General features: G+C 42.8%; 1 protein-coding gene across 7 annotated transcripts in view; it reads right to left on the bottom strand.

Annotated features, from left to right (window-relative positions):
* Nucleotides 1–7,272: 7,272 nt before the first annotated feature.
* Nucleotides 7,273–15,520, bottom strand: part of LOC135548692 (dual specificity tyrosine-phosphorylation-regulated kinase 1A-like) — a 53,728-nt gene continuing 45,480 nt past the window's right edge. For 6 of the 7 annotated variants that reach the window (XM_064978530.1, XM_064978529.1, XM_064978534.1 and 3 more), the window contains 6 exons: nucleotides 15,136–15,422; nucleotides 12,471–12,617; nucleotides 11,953–12,093; nucleotides 11,544–11,847; nucleotides 11,104–11,228; nucleotides 7,273–10,896 (listed from right to left, as the gene is read on the bottom strand). In XM_064978530.1, coding sequence (XP_064834602.1) covers nucleotides 10,294–10,896; nucleotides 11,104–11,228; nucleotides 11,544–11,847; nucleotides 11,953–12,093; nucleotides 12,471–12,617; nucleotides 15,136–15,422 — 1,607 coding nt within the window. In that variant the 3' untranslated portion in view covers nucleotides 7,273–10,293. Of the gene's footprint in view, nucleotides 10,897–11,103; nucleotides 11,229–11,326; nucleotides 11,435–11,543; nucleotides 11,848–11,952; nucleotides 12,094–12,470; nucleotides 12,618–15,135; nucleotides 15,423–15,520 lie in introns of those variants that run through there. The other variant, XR_010456875.1, reaches the window with a different exon arrangement.

Consider the following 15,520-nt stretch of genomic DNA (forward strand, 5'->3'; position numbering starts at 1 on the left):
TGGTGGCTGCATCATGTTATGGGTATGCTTGTCATTGGCAAGGACTAGGGAGTTTTTTTGGATAAAAAGAAAGAAACAATCGATTTAAACACAGGCAAAATCCTAAAGGAAAAATGTACATTCTTTAACCCTTTCCTTGTACCTATGTTTGTCCTCTGTTGGCGGCATGCCTTTCTTTAGTTAACAAAACAACAACATATTATTTAATAAAAAAGGTCAATTACCGACCATTTCCTCGTATCGACTGACAGTGACTCGATGTAGTCTGAGGTGTACTACGCCCACATTTGTGGCAACCCAACTCCACCAAGATGTACATATCGTGGAGTTGAGGAGCCCAGCTACCATACAGTATGACTTTTGTGTATGATGAACTGCTCTTCTCAGCATTGTGTTGTGTGTAACAATAAGGTTATGCTTTGAAAATAGGCAAGAAGAGGTGCCGTGAACAGGGTTGGGTATAGAGGTCTTCAAAAACGAACACCTGTTCCGCATGGACCCGAGGACAATCAGGCCCGTTCCAAAATGGCCTGTGGAAAAATAGATCCAAACAGACCCTTGTCAGTTTGGATTAGAGAGACCTGTTCAGACCTGAGAGTAGAAAGCGAGAAAGAAAGAAAATCCTCCAACTGGGTGCAGCCAGTGCCATCAATAAAGAGAAATATTGGTCAAATGATCCACAGATACTTGTCCTTAAAAACTCACTATAACAAATTACAAAATTAATACTAATTGTGTTTCGATGTGTAGCATATTCAAAACTTTATAGCCTATTCTGCCATTCCAAGCAAAAAGGCAGTAACTACTCATAGCGTGGAACTGAGAAAAATTGTTTTTATTTACCTTGGTTTCACAGTAACATGGTAACACACAATACAATAGAGGCAGGATACTTGTCCACATGATTAAGCATGTATTTAATGTGGCAAAAATGACATTAACTAATTTTCAACCAAATGAGCAGTTACTGCCTTTTTGCTTGGGATCAGGGCATTGCATGCATATAGGCCTATGCGTTCACTGTATATGTCACGACTTCTGCCGAAGTCGTTGCCTCTCCTTGTTCGGGCGGTGCTCGGCGTTCGACGTCACCGGTCTTCTAGCCATCATTGATCCATTTTTCATTTTCCATTGGTTTTGTCTTGTCTTCCCACACACCTGTATTCAATCCCATTCATTACCTGTTGTGTATTTAACCCTCTGTTTCCCCTCATGTCTTTGTCAGAGATTGTTTTATTGTTAGTGTTGTTTAGTTGTTGTGTTGGTGCGCAACGGGTCCTTGTACCCATGTTTTTTCATGTCTGTACGTTTTAGTGTTATGGAGCATGTTCTGTGGACATTTATTAAAAGACTCCATTTACACTCCATTTTGACTCTCCGGCGCCTGACTTCCCTGCCACCTATACACACGGCGCTGACAGTATATTAATATTTAAAAAATATATATATAAAGGAAGAGAAGCTTAAGCGCAATGTTCCCGGCACCAACATACATTCCTATCCTTGTCGGATAAGCTACTACAGTACTGCTATGCAGATGTAGATGTACAGAAGGAGGATAATTACATTTTTTTTTATCTGAATATTTTTTATAAAGATAACCATTATATTGTTAGATTAAAAGAGTAAGAAGTTCAACTGTCGGAGTCAATTGGAACTCCGGTGTGAACTGCCTTCATAGGCATGCAGTAGCTAAGCCAAATAATAGCCATACCACACCAAACCTTCACAAAGGTTTCTTAACTTTATTAGGGTAATATAAACATTAAGTCCAGTCATTGTTTATGGGGAAAATACAAACTTATTATTATTTATTGCGGCATTAAATTAAGATCAGCATCTCTTTGGTTTTTCCTTTCAATGGTTTGAGTGCGAGTAGCCCTATTATTGGCCTACCGGTAATTCTATTATATTGCGGCAAACACAACATTACAGTTGTAACTTAATTTGGCCGGAGATAATGGCTCAACAGAATTAAACAAACACTTGTTGCATATTTAAACATGCACTATGCAGAAATCACTATGCCATTTCCTGGTTTCTAAAATTCGAATAGTTCTAATAATTTCAGTTTATGTGACAAAACAAGCAAGTATAGTGTAGAGAATCATGATACCATCTAACCTGCTGTGAAATATATTTTCCAAAACAAATAATATAGTATTTTCATCTATTTGAAGCTGGTGTACAAAACCAAAATGAAATAAACTTAAACTTAAGAATGAGAAGCATAGAAATAGCGCACATACTGTAGAACAGATTGTCCTTCTTAGACTTGCTTTCAATGAGAATGACAGCTCTATAACATATATTTCTATGTGTATTTGGTCAGTCACCCAAAAAGTTACATATTGCAGCTTTAAAGAATCATTTTGTTTTTCTCTCATTGACTTCTCAAACCGTCCCTGGAAATCTCGTGATGTTGCGCCTTTGGGTTTAGAAACACTGTGATACTGGACCTGCCAGGAATAAGAAAAAACTATAGGGGGAGGTTTCTGTTCTGCACTGTTCAACAAATCCAGTACATGGAGATCTGTATATAATGAGGATATGCTCATGTCTCTGCACTAACAATGGGTTGTCCCAAAGGCAGGAAGGCAGGCGACAAGCTTAGGTCCAAAATAATCATATAGAAACGTATTGGGCTTATTTTGCACATATTTTGGAGGAAGTGAAACCTCTTCGCCTCTTCCTCTCTGGTGTCACCTTATTAATTAACAACCAAAAGTGGAAGTTGTGTCACAGGCTCTCTTTCCATGTGTCACAGGCTCTCTTTCCATATCCCCTGGAAAGTGGAACATCCGGTTGGTGGCAGATAGCCTTTTCCAACACCTTCATGTAAAGATTCATGTTGCCTCACAATATGACTTCAATAGCTAGGTTTTCCATCCAATTGGCAACAGATTTTCATGCAAATATTCTAAAATCTGCATTAAAACAATGTGTGCATTTTCCCATCCAATTGACTTGTTGCAGATAAATGGCTGTGCATGATGACGTAGAGCACATAAAAATACCTTATATTAAATTCTCATATACCGAATAAAGATACAAGCATTTTAAGGTCCACTAATGGTTTTCTCACAAAAAATTGTTCTATATCACGTGTGCCCACTGTGGTATTGGCACATGCGCTCTAGCCTACAGCATGCATATACCATGCTGTTGACTAGAGTGCATCAAATCATTTACATGATGAGATTATTATGGACAAAAAGAGAAAGATTATCTTAATTTGTCAAACGGCAGCCAAGCATCGATAATCATGTCAACAGAATAAGACCCTCAATGTTTATTGGAAGCTCTAGGCAGACTTGGTGGTTCCAAACTTCATCCATTTAAGAATGATGGAAGCCACTGTGTTCTCGGGGACCTTCAATGCTGAGGACATTTTGTGTACCCTTCCACAGATCTGTGCCTCGACACAATTCTGTCTTGGAGCTCTAAGGACAATTCCTTCGACCTCCTGGCTTGGTTTTTGCTCTGACATGCAGTGTCAACTGTTCAACCTTTTATAGACAGGTGTGTGCATTTCCAAATCATGTACAATCAATTGAATTGACCACAGGTGGACTCCAAACAAGTTGTAAAAACATCTCAAGGATGATCAACGGATCAATTTCGACCCTCAGAATAAGGCTGTAACGTAACAAAATGTGAAAAAGTTAAGGGATCTGAATACTTTCCGAAAGCACTGTAAGTGATATGGATCAGCATACTCGTCATGGGGCTGTGGGTTAGATGTTGTTAGGGACTGAGAAGCCATGAGACATACACAAGGAACATAAACATAGTTAATATCCATTAAACAAAAAACAAGCAAGGAAATATAATTCCTCAACTGCATACCCATTTTACTGGTGAGATGTTCTCCACATTTGTGTTAGAATACCCTCTTGTGACTGAAATATGTACTGCACTTTAAGGAATGGTTTCAATATTTCAGTCGATTGCAAATACTTCCAGGAGCATGATATAGTAGTGATCAATGTCATTAAGTTGAGAGGGAAGACTTTCAAATACATAGGCACAAGATAATGTTGACAGTAACAGTTAAAGCTATGCAATTGGTGACAAAGTACATAGTTTAGCTACTGTAAATCAAATCAAATCAAATTTCATTGATCACATGCACATATTTAGCAGATGTTATTGCGGGTGTAGCGAAATGCTTGTATTCCTAGCTCCGACAGTGCAGTAGTATCTAACAGTGCAGTATGATCTAAAAAAAAATCACAACAATACACACAAATCTAAGACTTAAAGAATGGAATTAATAGATATATAAATATTAGATTGAGCAATGTCGGAGTGGCATTCACTAAAATACAGTAGAATAGAATACTGTATATACATATGATAGGAGTAAAGCAGTATGTTAACATTATTTAAACATAATTAAAGTGACTAATGTTCCATTATTAAAGTGGCCAGTAATTACAAGGGCAGCAGCCTCTAACGGGCATGCTTGAGTAACCGAGTGGAAGCCGGCTAGTGATGGCTATTTAACAGTCCGGTGGCCTTGAGAAAGAAGCTGTTTTTAAGTCTCTCGGTCCCAGCTTTGATGTACCTGTACTGACCTCACCTTCTGGATGATAGCGGGGTGAACAGGCCGGATGGTTGATGTCCTTGATTATCTTTTTGGCCTTCCTGTGACATTGGGTGCTGTAGATGTCCTGGAGGGCAGGTAGTTTGCCCACAGTGATGCATTGGGCAGACCACACTCCCCAATGGAGAGCCCTGCGGTTGCAGGTAGTGCAGTTGCCGTACCCAGCCCGATAGGATGCTCTCAATTGGGCATCTGTAAAAGTTTGTGAGGGTCTTAGGGGCCAATCCAAATTTCTTCAGCCTCCGGAGGTTGATGAGGCACTGTTGCGCCTTCTTCCACCACTCTGTGTGGGTGACTATTTCAGATTGTCAGTGATGTATATGCCGAGGAACTTGAAGCTTTCCACCTTCTCCACTGCAGTCCTGTCGATGTGGATACAGGCATGCTCCCTCTGCTGTTTCCTGAAGTCAATGATCAGCTCCTTGGTTTTGTTGACATTGAGTGAGAGGTTATTTTCCTGGCATCACTCTCCCAGGTCCCCCACCTCGTCATTGTTGGTAATCAGGCCTACTACTGTTGTGTTTCGTCTGCAAACTTTATGATTGAGTTGGAGGCGTGCATGGCCACGCCATCATGGGTGAACAGGAGAGTGCTGAGCACGCACCCTTTTATTTACCCTTTTATTTATGTACGAACCTTTTCAGTTAAGAACAAATTCTTATTGACAATGACGGCCTACCCCGGCCAAACCCTCCCCTAACCCAGACGATGCAGTGCGCTGCCCTATGGGACTCCTGATCACGGCCGGTTGTGATACAGCCCGGGATTGAACCAGGGCTGATTGAACCAGGGTCTGTAGTGACACATCTAACACTGAGATGCAGTGCCTTAGACCGCTGCACCACTCGGGGGCCCCTGTGTTGAGGATCAGTGAAGAGGTGTTGTTTCCTACCTTCACCACCTGAGGGCGGCCCGTCAGGAAGTCCAGGACCCAGTGGCACATGGCGGGGTTAATGACGAGGGCCCCGAGCTTAATGACGAGCTTGGAGGATACTATGGTGTTGAATTCTGAGCAATAGTCAATGAACGGCAGTCTTACATAGGTATCCCTCTTATCCTGTTGGTATAGGGCAGTGTGCAGTGCGATGGCGATTTTATTGTCTACGGATCTATTGGGGCGGTAAGCAAATTGAAGAGGGTCTAGGGTGTCAGGTAAGGCAGAGGTGATATGATCCTTACTAGACTCTCAAAGCACTTCATGATGACAGAAGTGAGTGCTACGGGGCAGTAGTCATTTAGTTCAGTTACCTTTGCTTTGTTGGGTACAGGAACAATGGTGGACATCTTGAAGCAAGTGGGGACAGCAGACTGGGATAGGGAGACATTGAATATGTTGGTAATTGTCCAGTCAGCTGGTCTGCACATGCTCTGAGGACGCGGCTAGGGATGCCGCCTGGGTCGGGAGCCTTGCAAGGTTTAACGCGCTTAAACGTCTTATGTCAGCCACGGAGAAGGAAAGTCCACAGTCCTTGATAGCGGGCCATATCAATGGTACTGTGTTATCCTAAAAATGGGCTAAGAAGGGGTTTATCATCTCCGGAGCAGAGTTCAGGGGGTCGACCAAACAAGTCCCTCTCAGTCCAACACCTTAACCATTAGGCCAACACCAAGGTCTGAACCGGTTGATGAGATCTTTGGTGTTGATTAGATTTCTGATGTTACACTACCCCTTTCCTTCCCACACGTAACTATCTCAAGTCGATAACACCTGGGCACACCTCCGATGGCCTTACAGTAGCGCTATCCCACTTCTAACACCAGTACAATCCTGCTGTCTGCCACACCTTAATCATTACACCAAATACATTAATTCACAGGTGTCACACAAAAGAGGATGCCGCTCTACAGTATATCAAGCAGGAAGAAAACAGCAGCTGCAAAATGTATCAAATGTTAATTTCACCAGACATCATACAATAGTTACCTGGCATGAAAGTCACAGCAAGCAAGTATTAAAATGATTGCAAAGGTAAGGGGCTTGGGTCTTTCCATCATTTTGTCTCACTTTCTGCAGTGTCTAAACATTCTGCTCTACTTGGTTCTTCAGTGCCACTGTGACTTTTCTACATTTTTAAGGATGTAAATCCCTTCATAACAATCAAAGGACCAAGTGGGGAGAAGGGTTAACACCAATGCTTTATATACACATCATTGGTTAACACGGCTAACACACGTTCAATGTCATTGTGTCAAAAGGGATAGCAATCCATGCTTTGGTTTAGTTTCTGTATCGATGTGGTATGTGTGGCAATGGCGGAATAACATTAAAAACTTGTTAACTATGATTGATGGTGATGGTCGTATTTGCTCGCGCTGTAAACAACTAATAGTTTCCCTGGCGCAGTTTCCACATGCTAATGTTTTAGCATTTGTGGCACATATCTCATGCAAGTCATGGGCCTGATATTAGCATCTTTCGCATGTTCAAAAATCTAAAAGTGACTTTGTTGAGCTTCATAATACATTTTTGATACTTTCAGATTTGGACATAACATACTTGGATTTGGGTCTTTTTAATATTGCATTCATTACTGAAGCATAAAATTGTCATGATGGGAACTAGACGAGTTAAAAATGCTTGGGTTGGCATTCTAGACAGGTCTACTGTGATTGAATGTTAGTCCTGTTACCCAGTGAAATGGAAATAAAAAGAACAGACTCAGTACAAGTTAATGAACTTTTTTATATCATACATACGACCGCTTGAATATAATACAAAGGGCTTGTCCATTTTGTATCTTTTTGTAACATCATATACACAGCAAGTATTGACTAGATCTTACAATCTGTGGACACAGGTACTTTCCCATGCCGTTTAATCTTAACAGTGCATGTCAGATGTCCTGTAACCAAACTATGTTGTCAATCACTCAAAATCAGACTGGGGGACAGAAAATAAAGGGTGGCAAGTAGGACAAAGCTTTTTATTTGAATGAAACAGGGAGCAGAGCAGAAATTATACTGAACACTTGGGAGTAAACGTTGGATGTTTGTTGACTGGTTATATGGTGACGATCATGGCTTTCACACACATGTATCAGTAGCCTGACTTCAAATGGACCCACGGTTGAAGCTTATGCCAATTTTAATGCAACTTAAATTAGTTCCTGTAATACGCACATCATTTCTTATGTATTTGTTATATATTAAAACACAGCTGTCATTCAGGTTCGTAGACATACACCCACACACTATACCCTGTCTATAATATTTAAGGTATGCATATCTATTGTCCTGTTTAAATTTAAACCCTACAAGTTTTGCATTTGTACTGGCATTGTCAACTACTTTGGCCTGGAAGCACTGTTACCCATTGACTAATATCACAGAATAACTTCCACTGCATGGTCTCCACATTGACTTAAATGTACTCAAAATACCATTAGGAAAAAAGTAGTGAGTTCTAAACTTCCTTTATTAAAAAAATATAAATATATACATAAATTCTATTTCAACTATTAAAATGGGGTTGAAAAGTAAACACCTGAAGCCTGTGTTGTCATGGACACCTTTCCTCTAGCTGTTGCCGTTGGCCAGTTCTCTCGTATCCTCTGGCATCACACGAGGAGACTGGAGTATGACGCTCCAGCAGACAGGGCTCACTTCTCACTCCATCCATCCCTACTAGTTTCCTTTTGGATTTAACACCCATGGTGAGAGCTTCAGTCAAACACGTGAATTTGAGCTAATTTAGAGCAGTACACCCTCTCCAAAACCATCTAAACATGTGGATGTGTACAGTGCCTCTGCTAGCTAGGTCAAATAGGGTTGCTTCAAAATTGAGGGGGGAAAAGCGGTACCATTTTAGCCACTACCGTGAAGACTGCCAAAAGTCATTTTAAGGCAGCTTTACCCAGATAGATAGGCATGTTTGAAACAGCCTCTAAATCCCAGGTCTCAAATTGAAGGATTAATGCAGTTATTAACATTTTTTCCCTCTCGACTCATGAATACGAGGACTTGCCTCGACTCATAGCCACCATACTGATACTCCGGAACCCGCAGAGTAGCAACCAGTGTTGGCATCTATTGTCCCTCAAGTCCTTGATAACGGGAAAAAAAGTTATACCAATGAGAGATTGTTTTTGTCTTTTTGTCTTTTTTTGAGAACCTTACAACCAATTCTGTCGAGGATACAGCTAACAGTAAATGTATTGAGTTCAACAACAGTTCCAGTTTTGCTAAAGCAATAGATACAGCCATTTTTACTGACATTTAAAAAAGGTCTTGATACACCTTGTGTCAAAGTGCAGAACTGCTACATTATTTGTTACAGACATCTATGTGCTATAAAAAACAGCTTTGGTACAATAAATTATCAAAAGGGAAAATAAATCTTTGTAAAATTCACAGCATAATTGTGAGACAAAAAAAAAAATCAGTCACATAAAATTCTGCATGTTTTCATTTTCAAGAAGAACTGAAGACATTTGTGCAGAAGCTCTGTTGGAGGAACCACATGCTGAAGAAACAAAGCAAAGAAAAGCAAGTAAAAAGCAGGAAGGGACGCAGTCGTAGCTAATTCCATCCATCTTGCAAAAACATCACTGTGAACTTGCAAGGCCCTGCAATCAGTGGGCCTTGCAAGTCATACATTTTAGTTAAAGGCCTCTTAAATTAGCATTCTCAAAAACACCTTTTCTTCCTATTTTAAATTTTTAAAGATTTTTTTGTTTTTATCCATACTTCAAAAATACAGGAAAGCTATTTTCTCATTTAAACGATAATGTCCAGCTTCTTTCACCCACCCTCATTTCAGAGTCAAAAAAAAATCATAAGGCCAAAGGGTTATCTCAAAAAACTGCTACTGCCCAGACATCTGTACTTTAGTTTTGGGCAGGACCGGCCCTGGCTGCTGCTCCCCAGTAGATCTCGTCAGTGTGGCCCTGTTCCAGGGACCTGGTCAGGGCCCACCTTCACTGCTCTGGAGCCTCCCAGCTCTCTGCTGCCCAGCTGCACACGTTGACCTCGGCTAGAGAGCGCCGGCCCACAGTACACATCGGCACCCATCTCAAACAGAGAAAGAGTGACACGGACAAACCCAGCGGGACGGAACCCCCCTGCATAATGCTTCATTCCTCTGCAACTCTACAGGTCTCACAACTCACAGGTGGAATTGCACAACAGAACAGAGAAATTCAAATGAGAACAAAAAGTACAAAAGAGAAAATAATTCTTGCCAAAAACAGGGGAAAAAAGGCAAATGTGTGGATAGGAGTTGCTGGAAGTGTTATGGTACTGTAGCAATTTCTTTACTAAATAGCCGTTGGCAAAAGAGGGCCACATAATTTTCTAACCACACACTTCTAAGCTCTCAGCTGACAATAACAAGGAATAATGCAAACCATGCAGTCAAGTGAGAGGTGAATGTGAAATGTATGGGTGTTTCAGTACTGTTGTGAAGTATGCAATGCGAGACAGTTTGTAGTAAAAATCTGTAATTCCCTGTGAACACTGAAAATGGTAAATCCAAAAATCCCATTTGAAAACCAAAGTGAATAGAGAAACCCAAGTGTGGCATGGGGAAGTGTAGTTGGAGAGATGGTGGGCTCTGCACTGTGGTAGCGGTGATAATCGCCCCTCTAATTATAAGCAGCTTTTTGATCTCTATGCACTTTTTTGTTGAAAAAAAACACCACCTAAAAAAATACAAATAGAAAAAAACAAAAACATTCTCAGTTTAGTCATGAACTGGCGACAGAACTCTGCTGTACACAGACTCCCGCCATGGGCGACTCCTCCCTGTCTATGCCCTGTCTCATGCCCATGGGGTAGGTGGGGTGGCCCGCCATTCCAGTCTCTTGTCTGGGGTTGGAGAAGGCACCCAGTCCCATGGTCATGCTCCCATTCCTACCAAAGTCCAAGGCTGCGTTGGTGGGGAGCGGGCGCAACTGGTAGGCCTGGTTGCCCTGGGCCCCGGTGGAGGAGGAAGATGTGGAGGAGGAGGAGGCGGAGGAAGACAGGGAGGTCATGGACAGGTGGCCGTGCACCACCTCCATGGAGTTCTCCGTGGAGGCGCTGTTGGTGGGAGAGCGGTATAGGCGGGGCCGGGGCCGTGCTGGCAGGCCCTGCTGTCCATGAGGATGATGGTGTCCATGGTGATGGTGTCCGTGGTGATGGTGGTGATGGGTGGAGGAGATGTTGCCGGGGGCTAAAGGGTGGATGGCTTTGGGCGCCTGGGGAGGCACGTGGAAGGTGGTCTCCTGGACGGGATGGGTCTCCACCGTCACAGTCTGCACCCCTTCGCCACCAGCCCAGCCCACGGGGGGAGGGAACGGCTGCCTCGCCTAACGCACAACAACAACACAGTCAGTTTGAGTAACTTACAACTGATAAGAGGTCATTTAACTCTGTCTGAATAAACACAAGTTTGTTATGAGAACCCAACACTTCCCCTGTGGCTATGGGACTCATCTAGCTCAAATGGTTGATGTAAAGGTTGTCAACCTGGGTTATAAGTTGGCCAGGAGCAATAGTGTGTGTGTGTGACTTGCCTGTGGGCAGAGATTTTCGCAGTCCATGACCTGCACGGAGGCGCTGAAGTGACCTCCGCTGTGCCGGAGCTGATGCGTGGGGTCCGAGCGAGCCCGCCCACTGGTGCTTGTGCCAGATGACCCTCCTGCAGGAAAGAGACAAACAGAAGCAGGTTGACATTCCATTTTAATGTTGCACTTTTGAGACAGTTCCATTCTGCCTGATGGCGCTGCACTACTGTACCTGAGCTGTTAGTTCATTGCTATCATTTCATCATGTCTGATCCAGGGTTTGAAATCCATTCCTGAGGGATTCCCAGTGTGCTGGGCTAGAACAAACAAAGTGAACACCCTGGGGTTCCCCCAGGATTGGACAGAGACACGGGTCTAACATCATGCTAAAGCTTCAACATGAACACCCACTTCTCCTAGCAGCGTCGCGGCTGCAGTGCTCTCCCTACCTGAGCTGGAGGAGGTGCTGGAGGTGGTTCCCGAGGACTGGGACTGCTCCAACGCTGGGCTGGTGGACACACTGCTGCTCGTATTGGTCCCCTCATCCGCCGTCTTCTTGAAGAAGCTATGCTGCAGAGCGTAGTAGGGCTGGATGCGGCTCTTGGGGTCGTAGTCCAGCATCCGCAGTATTAGGTCCTTGAACTTCAAGTAGTCGGCTACAGCGTGGCCAGACTCACCTGCCCGCCGCCCCCCAGGACCCCCCGCCTCCACACCCAGGATGCTGTGCAGCTTCCGCGTACCCGGCGGTTTATACTGCACACACACAGAGAGCAGAAACTTTAGGAGGATGCATACTATTGCAAAGAAGAGTTGACATCACAACACAACATAATTGACAGAGTGATTTGTTGAACTCACCCTTTTGCCATCTTTGGTCTTCTTTGCGCCCCACGTACTGTCAGACATCTTCTCGAAGAACTTCCTGGCCTTGGGGGCCTGGTCCAATATGTAATTGGGAGGGACGCCCAGCACTTCCACTATTTTGTTCATTTGATCAATCTGAAAAATCAGGAAGACATAATTGAGAACAACATCTTAACCTCTTTGGGACTGTCCTGGAGTTTTAAATTGCCTGTTCCTCAGAATTTAAAAACCTTGATCTTTTTTAAAATATACAAATATTAATAAAACATAGAAATAACATAACATTTTTCAAAACTAAAACAACTCAAATAGGTGAAAAGTTGAGTCATGTCTACTACTAAAAGACAGCTCCCTCTGTTGGTCATTATAAGGTTCTCACTCCCTATGCCTGCCATCTTCATGATGGCAAAAACTGAAAATCTCTCATGAGCACAATAATGTTGCAGGACAGCATAATCTGACAAGATATATCATCCCAAATAATGACCATCATTTCATTCCATAAATCCTACCTCGTTGGCCCCACTAAAGAGGGGCTCTCCGGTGTGCATCTCCACCAGGATGCAGCCCAGGGACCACATGTCAATGGCCAGGTCGTAAGGCATGCCCAGCAACACCTCTGGGGATCGGTAGAACCGACTCTGGATGTACTGGTAGATCTGAGTGATAAGAAAGGGGTCACGGCTGTTAGGACATGGCATTTATGTTCTCCTTTTGTAGGAGGTCAACTATAAAGACAAACAGACGGCAGGTTTTCAGCAGAAATAAAGTTTGTTAGCTACAGTGGTTGTTCCCTCAAGGTTAGAAGAGGATAACGGGTTGCTACAATTTGGTACTTATGTCATCATATGTGTAGGGTAGGCCATGTAATGTGCAATCTTTTCCACACAAATATGAATGAAAAACATTTGTTAATTTTCTTTCCACATCATACTCTACCAATCCATCTATCCAATAATAAATTAATCCATTAAATACAGAATCCATAGTGGGTCACAACTAGTGATGCACCGACATTACATTTTTGGCAGATACCGATATATTCCTTGCCAAAAGAAAAACGATACCATTTTTTTAGCAGCCTTATAAGCATTCTAGTACAGTTAAATAGTTATCACACACACATGGACGCTGCGGTCTAAGGCACTGCATCTTAGTGCAAGAGGCGTCACTACAGGCCCTGGTTCGAATCCTGGCTGTATCACATTTGGCCGCGATTGGGGGTCCAATTAGGGCAACGCACAATTTGCCCAGCGTCGTCCGGGGTAGGCCGTCATTGTAAATAAGAATTTGTTCTAGCTGACTTGCCTAGTTAAATAAAGGTTACACACACCCGTGTCAAATAAGCTTGATGACCAATCAGGACATGAATATGACCGCACATCACATAATATTTAAACGCGTTTATTAATTTTTTGTTGTTATTAGACATTGATTACACTAATCACTTGTATGTCACAACGATTCATCAATACGTATGCTATGACACAGGTAAAGTTGTCTCGCGCACCTACAGTGCTGGTCATAAAAATAAGCTACCTAGCTCATGGACGCAAACAATGCTCTTCCCCAAAAACATAGCAAAACGACAACCTGTTTCAGTAGCTATAGTTACCTAGCTATATAGTTAGCTAGCTGTCATCATCTAAAATAACCCTAATTTATAAGACAGTTCTTATTTGATTAATGGTGGTCGGACCAATCTACAGTGGGGAGAACAAGTATTTGATAACCTGCAAAAACAGCAGTGTTTCCTACTTACAAAGCATGTAGAGGTCTGTAATATTTATCATAGGTACACTTCAACTGTGAGAGACGGAATCTAAAACAAAAATCCAGAAAATCACATGGTATGATTTTTAGGTAATTAATTTGCATTTTATTGCATGACATAAGTATTTGATCACCTACCAACCAGTACCAACCAGTAAGAATTCCGTCTCTCACAGACCTGTTAGTTTTTCTTTAAGAAGCCCTCCTGTTCTCCACTCATTACCTGTATTAACTGCACCTGTTTGAACTCGTTACCTGTATAAAAGACACCTGTCCACACACTCAAACAGACTCCAACCTCTCCACAATGGCCAAGACCAGAGAGCTGTGTAAGGACATCAGGGGTAAAATTGTAGACCTGCTCTGTGACCTGGGTGTCACAGAGTAGACTGATACCCCATTTCATTGTTTCACATTCCAACCTTGTTTAACATTATCTAATCTAAATATGGCATGATTCCACCAATTGTAACCTTCTGCATTACTTTTGCATTACTTTATTATTTTGAAGGCAAACCACAAATTCCACTATTGTGCCTTATCCTTATTGTGGCTAGCTTCACAACACATAACACGGTCCGGTCGACTCACTAGCCAGATGAAGCTAGCTGACTGCTTATAACGTTAGCTTTGGGTAGAAGCCCCAGAAGTTGCGGTCGAACAAATAATGCTTTATTACCAACGCGGTATTGTAAACACATCGTTCGTAGCCGGTGTTTGCTTGTTTACAGACTTTTTTGTACAGCTTTGACAGGGCTACTGATAGTACCTGTGGCACTTCGCTTGCACCTGCAAATTCAGAACACACAACATTCTATCATAGAACTGTTATTTGACGCGTCAAGTGTATATTTTTTCACACCCAAAGACCCAAACGGCGTTCCATAGTATGCCTACTCCAGTAGGGCAACGTGTACCAGTGCTCAACCAGTCGGCGAAAGCCAACATCACCCATGACAGAGAACGGTTGATTGTCATGGGCAATGAACTCCATTATCTTGCCGTTAATGGATTTCCCCTTTGAGTTGTCTCAGTGAAAATGTTCTTACTCTTTGAAATTACTTGTTGACTGCTCGATCCACACAGCATACATTGTGGGCTAGGTTAGGAATGCTGTGTTGCACGTGTAGCGCCACATTTTACGTGGAGTCATTACGTCATGTACCTATGTTACACAGGTATGCACGTCAGCTTTGACATCGGTTTTGCACATCGGGGTTAAACTAGATATCGGGCCGATACCCGATGTTGACATTTTTAGCTAATATCGGACGATTCCGATATGTTCACCGATATATCGTACATCCCTAGTCACAACAGTTTGATCCAATACTTTTTCTATGGCCTGTCAGATCTAAAATTCACCACATGAACCAAGAAAAAACAACATCCTCATTTACCCACCCTCTGTCCCAGCTGACAGGAGCTGCCAAAGTCCACGATCTTGATGGCGCTCCTCTTGGGGTTGCACAATAGGATGTTCTCGGGCTTCAGGTCACAGTGGATGATGCTGAGCTCGGGGGTGGCCAGGAACAATAGAGCCGTGCACATCTGCTGGGCAAACTTGCGTGTCAGGTTGAGCGAGACGCCGCGGAAGTTGGTGTTCCGCAGCAGGTCGTACAGGTTGTAGGAGAGCATCTCAAACACCAAGCACAGGTGGCTCCGAAACATGAAGTGGCGCTTAAGGTGAACTGGAAGGAGAGAGGGAGAGAGAGGAGATATGAGAGAGAAAAAGAGAGAAAGAGAGAAGAAAAAAATACTAATGTGTTGGTGAGGTGGATTTGCACTA

The sequence above is a fragment of the Oncorhynchus masou genome, chromosome 11 (assembly GCF_036934945.1).
Source record: "Oncorhynchus masou masou isolate Uvic2021 chromosome 11, UVic_Omas_1.1, whole genome shotgun sequence".
NCBI lineage: Eukaryota > Metazoa > Chordata > Actinopteri > Salmoniformes > Salmonidae > Oncorhynchus > Oncorhynchus masou.